Source organism: Delphinapterus leucas, chromosome 15 (genome assembly GCF_059928025.1).
Source record: "Delphinapterus leucas isolate spDelLeu-1000000601 "Yukka" chromosome 15, BTC_Dleu_Yukka2, whole genome shotgun sequence".
In the NCBI taxonomy this organism is placed as follows: domain Eukaryota; kingdom Metazoa; phylum Chordata; class Mammalia; order Artiodactyla; family Monodontidae; genus Delphinapterus; species Delphinapterus leucas.
Window position 1 is genome coordinate 77129508 of NC_143143.1, and position 7836 is coordinate 77137343.

Below are 7836 nucleotides of genomic sequence, written 5' to 3' on the forward strand. Positions count from 1 at the left end.
CATTCCCACGCTCTTTGCGAGTCACCTTCCGGGCGAAGGCACCCCCTTCCCAAACCCGAGGAGGTGGCAGTATCGGAACGTCAGGTGTCCAGACTCGCGGCGCGCGGCGCCAGGGGGCGCCAGAGGCGGGCTACCGTGCCCCGTCGAGCTGGCTGGAGCTCGGGTCCCGAAGGGGGTCCCGCCTAGTCCGGGGCTCCCGGCGCCCCGCCCCCGGCAGCCCGCAGCCGGGTGATGAGTGCAGCCCCGAGGCCCAGAGCCCGAGCGGCCCCTCCCGGCTCCCAGCGCCACGCGGCGCGAGCCCCGCCAGACCCCGGCGCACCTGCTTGGGGCGTGGCCTCCGGCGAAGGCGCGCCTCGATTGGCGCGGAGGTGACAAAGGGGCGTGGCCGTAGTCGGCCCCCGCCCACCCGCGGCTGTCGTACTTAAGGCAGTTGGCGGCCAGGCTCCACTCACAGCGCAGCTGCACGGCCTCGCGTGTGGAGGCTTTCGGTATCCCAGCACGACCCGGCTCCCCCCGCTGCTTCAGCCACCATGCCGCGCTCTTTCCTCGTCAGGAAGTCCGCCTGCTCCCGCCGGAGACCCAATTACAGTGAGCTCCACGACTCTTCTCCAGGTGAGTGGACGGGGTGCCGGACCCCAGGGAGTTTGGGGGAGGCAGGCGAAGGCTGCATGGGGGGCACTTGAGAGGCAGGGCCCTTGGGGACAAAATGGAGGGGCCAAAGTCGAGGGGCCAAAGTCGAGTCAAAAGATAACAGTCTGGGTGTGAATAGGCCGGGGCAGGTGGATCCGGGAGATTGGGAGAGGGCTTTTAGAGGCCGGTGGTCTTTGGCTGAGGGGACTAATTAGCCGCCGAGAAGCGGGGCGCCCCGAGAGCACAGAAGTGAGAGGAGGCTGCTTGTGTCTGGATAGACGCCGGCCAGGGGCTGGAAAGAGTCCGGAGTCCACAGGATTTGGGGGAGGGGGTGGGAGAAGAGATGTGTATGGAAGGGGGACAGGGGTGGTGCCTCGGCAGCTGGGGAGATTAGGGGCCAGGGAGCTGGGGGTCTTGCCTCAGGCTGGGGACTTGGGCACTGCAAGAGGAAGGAGACCTGAGAATGACCTCCTTGAGTTGGAGCTGGGGAAGGGGGTGTCCTTCCTGTAAGATCTGGAGGTTGAGGTGGGAGAACCAGGTGACCTGGCTGAGGAGGGGGCTCTGCCAGGGCAGGAACCTGTCTGTCCTGGTCATGAATCTTTTTTATTCATCTACTAAGCATTGAGTGCCAGCCCCACTCAGCCCCTGGCCCACATCAGGCTAATGTTTGCTGACTGACTGAATGATCTAATCCCTGACCTTGCGCTTTTCCCTGTCTCCTCACAGAGTTCACTTTTCAACAGCCCTACGACCAGGCCCACCTGCTGGCAGCCATCCCGCCACCCGAGGTCCTCAATCCCACGGCCTCACTGCCTACGCTCATCTGGGACTCTCTCCTGGCACCCCAAGCCCAGCCGATTGGCTGGGCCTCTCTTCTGCCCCAGGAGATCCCCAAGGCCGTCGAGCTGACCTCCCTGTCTGACGAGGACAGCGGGAAAGGCTCCCAGCCCCCCAGCCCACCCTCACCGGCTCCTTCGTCCTTCTCTTCCACCTCAGCCTCCTCCCTGGAGGCCGAGGGTTATGCTGCCTTCCCAGGCTTGGGCCAGTTGCCCAAGCAGCTGGCTGGGCTCTCCGTGGCCAAGGACCCCCAGTCTCGCAAGGCCTTCAACTGCAAATACTGCAACAAGGAGTACATCAGCCTGGGTGCCCTTAAGATGCACATCAGAAGCCACACGCTGCCTTGCGTCTGTAGCACCTGCGGGAAGGCCTTCTCCAGGCCCTGGCTGCTGCAGGGCCACGTCCGGACCCACACTGGTGAGTACCCCTGCAGGCTGGCTGCCCTTCTCACTGTCCCACTGCTTTTGCTACAAGCTCTTGTAAGATGGGCTTGCTGTTACTTTCAGACTGTGGAAACTGACGCCCCCCACCCAGTCTCCTGACTCCTAGCTCAAGAGTTCAGGGGCCTGGCTCCGAAAAGTTTGGCAGAAACATTCGTTCATTCACCAGCTAAGCAGATGGGCTAAGGAGATAATTTTACACGTCCCTCTGCAGGCTCAGTTCCTCAGCCAAATGGGTTGGAGCTGGGTATGGGAAAGGTGTAACCAGCACCTTGCTGTTGCGGCCAGGTGTGAAGGGGCTCACCCTGCTCCACTTCCCCCACCCGCCCCCCAGCCAGACAGGATGTTTGTCAGACTCCCCACCTGCCTCTGAATCCTGCTTTGGGATCTTCCCAAACTTTGGGCTGCTGTTTCACCTCTCTAAGCCTCAGTACCCGCCTCTGTGAAATGAGCATAGAAACACCTTGTGGGGTTTTTGCTCTGGTCAAATGAAAGAAAGCATACAGAAATCACCTGGGACAGTGCTTGGTACATGATCAGTACACACAAAAATCATAGCTGGTATTCATTCTGCTTCCATGCTGTGTGTCTTTGAGCAAGTGATTTAACGCTCTGAGCCTCTCCGATTATAATATAATCACATAGGGTGGGTTACGATAGCATTTCGTACGGGGCTGTCTAGATTCAGTGGCTCCTTAATCGCTTTATAATATCATCATGGTTCTCAGATCTGCTCTCCCCACCCCCATTCACACTGCTGAATAGATAATCTTAATCCTATCATGCAGACCCGGGAACACGTTTGCTGGCAGAAAACACAATTATGTCTTGGTGTTTCAAAAAATGCAATACTGAATGTGTAGAAAATTATGAAATGGAGACTGTTCTAGTCTTTAGCTTTCTGGAAATGCAGAAAAGATAGCCACTCCACCTTTTCAGAACATGAATGGTGGAGGCCACCCTGCTTGGGGCTGCTCTTTGGAGAGTGTCTGTTGAGGGAGAAGAGGGTTCAAGGGTCATGACTGTTGGTTTTGGGGGTCAGGTTGGCCAGGTTGGAGACTCAGTTCTGGCATTTCCTCATCCGGTGGCTGACCTCTGAGTGAGCCGTGAGGGTCAGTGAGGTGGTTTGTGAAGCCTGGCATTTTGCAGGCATTACTGGTGTCATCGTTACTCCTACGGGGGTGGGGGGCATCCTCCACACCTTGCAGACTGTGGCTACTACCCGTGTCTCTTATCTTGTGCACAAACAGCTCTGATTTTAACATGGAAGGGTCCAATTGCCTGGCCTCTGTCCAGGGTGCCTGCCCAGCTGATGGGGTCTCTATTTGGGGGGAGTGGAAGCCCTCAGATGCTCCCCTGGGCCCCCCAGCTTCTTTCCCCTCCCACTCGGACATTATTTTAATGTAAAGGCATGGCTCAGACACAAAAAGCCTGTTGAAATGCACCAGTGCCATCCTCGTCAACTCCCATTGTGTGCCTTAATGGTGCGCCCAGGGGGCGGGGCTGGGGGTGGAGCAGGTGCACGGGGCAGCGGTGCCCAGCACCTGTTCCAGGCCGCAGCTGCTGGCCCGCAGTGTGTCAGGCCGCGTTAATCCAGGGAGTATTGCATGTACACTGCCCCCCTCGGCGGCCTTTGTCCCGCCGGTCTGGTGCCGATTTCACACTCCAGGAGCACCATAAAGACGTGGCTGGGGTGGGGAGGGGGAATCCGCGAGGGGTGGAGGTCTGCTGCCTCCTGCTGCACCCCTCACATCCCATCAAGCCTGCCCCTTTGTTCAGGTTTGTGTCTAATCATAAGAAACATAAAGATAACGTTCACTGAGCACTTGGCAGTGCGGGAGGCGGGGGAAGGCGTGATGCTCAGGGCTTCCTTCACTTGTGTCAAGGCGGTAAATCCACCAACAGTCCTAAGAGAGAGGTGCCATCATAACCCCCATCTTACAGGTGTGGAAACTGAGGCATAGAGAAGGAAGTCACTTTCCCAAGTCACAGCCCATGGGCTGGAGCCAGGGCTCCTTCACCTTGGCCAAGGGGGTGAGGGGGCAGTGGGGATTACAGGACTCCATCCCCTTTTCCAGACCTGCATAGCGTGGGCCCTGAGTTCACAAAGGAGTGTGTGAGTGAGGAGGAAGTTCCCTTGGACCTTGTAGACTGCGGTCATCAAACCCTTCCGGCCTGGTGTGCAGAGGCAGCTCAATACGGCAGAGCAGGTCACTCAGGTGTCCCTTCCCCAATCCTCTGGCCAGGTCCCCGCTCTCTGCCCCAGGAGACTGAGCCCATGAACGTGGTTCCACAGTGGGCCGCAGGCATCTGACTTCTAGACCCCGCCCTCCCTGCTCAGCTAGTGCCCCAGGCACCCAGGAGGCTGCTGGAATTCATTCATTCCCAGCTCTCAATTCCAGCACTGGGATTTAACTAGAGGGCCTTGGCCTAGGGGCGTATAAGGCTGGGAATGGAAGGATAGGAGAATGTAGTTTCTTCTGGAAAAGACTATTCAGTATTACAGAATAGTGCCGGGCCTGTGGTAGGAGCCTGAGTAGTATTTGTGTAATGCATTACTCTTCTGACTTTATTTGGGAAATGCTGCAGCCCCAGGAAAAAGCAAAACACAGCATTTGACGTTTCTGGAATGTGAGTTACAGTCTCTTGATTGGGGCAGGAATTATGAAAAGTTGGTGAATGGTGTTTTCTGGTGGTGATTGAGGAGTCAGGCTCTTCTGAGACCTTTATAAAAAAAGACTTATTGTTGTACAAGCATTTATTGAGTTCTCACTGTGTACCCAGCCCCGAGTGCAAGACTCTTCTCAATACAGCCTGGCCAGGCAGGTGAATGAGGGCCACAGGTAGGGTTTTTTAAAAAAAATAAGTCATAAGGTAAAAGGTTTCTGTAGCCTCTTGGGGGTTCTGGGCCTTGGGCTGGAAGCTTGGAATGGATTCGGTGTCGGTGGCGGGGGGGATCCTGCCCTCATGGGACTCAGTCTGATTGGGGGACGAACAGACTTGAAACTACCCTGAGTGTGATCCGAGTTGATGGGGAAGCAGGATAAAGGAGTGACCTGCTGGGGGATAGGGGTGGGCTGGGGCTTTAAGGCTGGCTCTTAAGCTTTGTCCCCAAGAGGAAGTAAATCCAGGGGTTAATAAGGAACATCCATTACAGCCCCCTTAACTGAGGGGCAGTCTGTGTAGTGCTTAAAATCAAGGGCGCTGGGCTTCCCTGGTGGCGCAGCAGTTGGGAGTCCGCCTGCCAATGCAGGGGACACGGGTTCGATCCCTGGTCCAGGAAGATCCCACATGCTGTGGAGCAACTAGGCCCGTGCGCCACAACTACTGAGCCTGCGCTCTAGAGCCCGCGAGCCACAACTACTGAAGCCCCTGCGCCTAGAGCCCGTGCTCCGCAACAAGAGAAGCCACCACAATGAGAAGCCCGTGCACCGCAACGAAGAGTAGCCCCCACTCGCTGCAACTAGAGAAAAGCCCACGTGCAGCAATGAAGACCCAAAAACAGCCAATAAATAAATAATAAATTCTTAAAAAAAAAAAAAAAATCAAGGGCACTGGAGTCGGGCTATTTGGTCTTGCTGAGATGCTGCATATTCCCTGTGCCTCAGATTCACCATCTCTAAACTCAGGACAAAGGTGGGGTTAAATGAGATAGTGTAAAATGCTTCCACTGTCCCTAGCACAAAGTGTTCAGCAAACACAGCTGCCATCACTGTCATCATTGTTGAGCACTTCCTGCTGGCAGGGCAGGAAAAGTACTTGATTCAACCTTCTCTCAATTACCAGCCTCTATGAGTCGGGGATGAACAGCTCCATTTTACAGATGAGCAAATGGAGGCTCAAGAGAAGCCAGCTGACTTGCTCAGGGCCACACGGTGGGAAGCAGCAGCGCTCCCTGCCAAATCCAGGCCTTTGGACACTGTATGGCCTGGCTTTTCTGGGTCGCAGGAGTTCCTCAAGGTTGGAGTGAGCCGGGGGTGGGTGGGGATTTCAGTAGACGTCAGCTGTTCTCCCAAGTGGCTGAGTCTCACTCAGCTCCCTCCTGTCTTCTCTCCCCAGGCGAAAAGCCCTTCTCCTGCCCCCACTGCAGCCGCGCCTTCGCTGACCGCTCCAACCTGCGGGCCCATCTCCAGACCCACTCGGATGTCAAAAAGTACCAGTGCAAGACATGCTCCAGAACCTTCTCCCGAATGTCCCTGCTCCACAAGCACCAAGAGTCAGGCTGCTCAGGGGGGCCCCGCTGACTCTAAAGGCTCCTTGCACCTCTCCGGGCCCTACCCCAACTCCAGAAGGAAGGACCCGGCATCCTTCTCGCTGCCACAGAGTTCCCTCCTGAGCTCCGCCTTCTGGCTGCGTTGGGCCCCCAGGACTCTGAGGATCATTTCCCAGTCCTCTGCTCTGAGCGCCTCACCGGGCTCTGAGGGGCGCCTTTCTTTGGACAGCTGATGGGAGGGTGGCTTGCAGCAGAGACCCCTTCCTGGCAGCCGCTGCTCCAGAGTGTTCTGGAGTTGGCCTTTCTGCGTGGGTTTGTGTATCCAGAGCTGTTTGGATACAGCTGCTTTGAGCTCCAGGACAAAAGCCAGCAGACTGATGAGAAGCTCCCACCCCACTCAGGGGACCCCAGCCTCCCCTACAGGAACCCTCAGGCCACCCCCTCCAGAAGGTGCAACTAACTATGCAAACATCCACCCCCAGGTGCACTCGCGGGGGTGGTCCCTGACACAAGGACAGCGTCTAGACCCCAGGATGCCCAGGGCCTGGGCAGCTATTTCAGCCTCCTGTTTGTCATGGTGGCACCTGTTTCATGGGCAATTTAACAACGTCTCCAAAGGGACTGTGAATAATTGCCTTCACTTGTCCGGGGCCCAAATGGGGTGCTTCGGCTCCACTGATGTGTCTCCCGGAACTATTTTCGGGGGCCCGACAGGTGGGCCCGGGAGGAAGATGTTTACATTTTTAAAGGTACACTGGTATTTATATTGCAAGCGACATTTTGTACTAAGGAAACGTTTTGTATAGTTATATGTACGGTTTATTGATATTCAATAAAGTGGTTAATTTATATATTAAAAAGTCTACTTGGTTTTATGTGGAATGGGTATTTTAAAGGGCCTTTAGGGAGGGAGGAGGGGGGCAGGGATTTGTGGAGCTCGGATACTCCTGACACAGCCTTAAATCTTGGCCTCTTAAACATCACATGGCTTTGGACCTCTGGGTTTGTCAGGGACCTTGTTTGTGCAGATGGGTTTTCCTCGGAGCCTGGATGTCCTGTCCGATACGGAGGTTGGGAAACACCTGTGGGCCAGTGAGCAGTAGAGCTGTGTGTGCAGGTTTCTACACTGCGGCCCTTACTCATTCTCTCGTGCTCCCGTTTTGAAGCCGACCAGGCCCACAGGGTGAGAAGCCAGCTCCCTGGGTCTTATCAACTAGGCCTGCTGTGGGGCCTTCCCCAGCACTGCAGGTCTTTTGGGGAGGGAGCGGTTGCTGCCCCCAGATGAGGGAGTGGAATGCGATGAGTAAGAAGGGGACAGAGGACGTCCTTCCTGTTTCCAGGGGCTCCAGGCCCCGCTCCGGTCTCCCTGTCAGACCCACACCTCTGTCTGGCCTCTGGGTACCAAATGGCCTTTGATGCAAGGAAATTGGCTGGCTGGAGTCGGGAGGGTGAGAAGCCAGGCCAAAGGGTAGGGGTCATTCTGCTTCCTGCTCGAGGACAGGACAGGACGGGAAGACGGTCAGCTTGCGTCCCGTCCCGGGCTGAGCTAATTCACTCACGGCAGGCTGTCATGGTGACCTCACCTCTGGGGCCCTCCTGGGGCCAGGAGAAAATGAGTGTCCTTTTTGAGCACAAAAGGTGCCGAAGGTGCCAGTTTCCTGCGGGGAGCTGAGCGGGCGTCCCAGAGCCCCAGAGTCAGGCAGGGGGCGGGGGAGC

At 56.6% G+C, this 7836-nt stretch overlaps 1 protein-coding gene across 1 annotated transcript; it reads left to right on the forward strand.

The window, feature by feature from the left end:
- The first annotated feature begins 293 nt into the window (after positions 1 to 293).
- SNAI1 (snail family transcriptional repressor 1) lies at positions 294 to 6974 on the forward strand. The gene is made up of 3 exons (XM_022597707.2): positions 294 to 612; positions 1357 to 1884; positions 5967 to 6974. Exons 1-3 carry the CDS (start codon positions 531 to 533, stop codon positions 6149 to 6151), a joined length of 795 nt encoding a protein of 264 aa, XP_022453415.1. The 5' UTR covers positions 294 to 530; the 3' UTR covers positions 6152 to 6974.
- Positions 6975 to 7836: the final 862 nt, after the last annotated feature.

Coding starts and splice junctions, on each gene's coding strand:
- SNAI1 (XM_022597707.2), top strand. CDS start 531: ATGCCGCGCTCTTTCCTCGTCAGGAAGTCCGCCTGCTCCCGCCGGAGA. Junction 613..1,356: donor GCTCCACGACTCTTCTCCAG/GTGAGTGGACGG, acceptor GTCTCCTCACAG/AGTTCACTTTTCAACAGCCC. Junction 1,885..5,966: donor CCACGTCCGGACCCACACTG/GTGAGTACCCCT, acceptor TTCTCTCCCCAG/GCGAAAAGCCCTTCTCCTGC.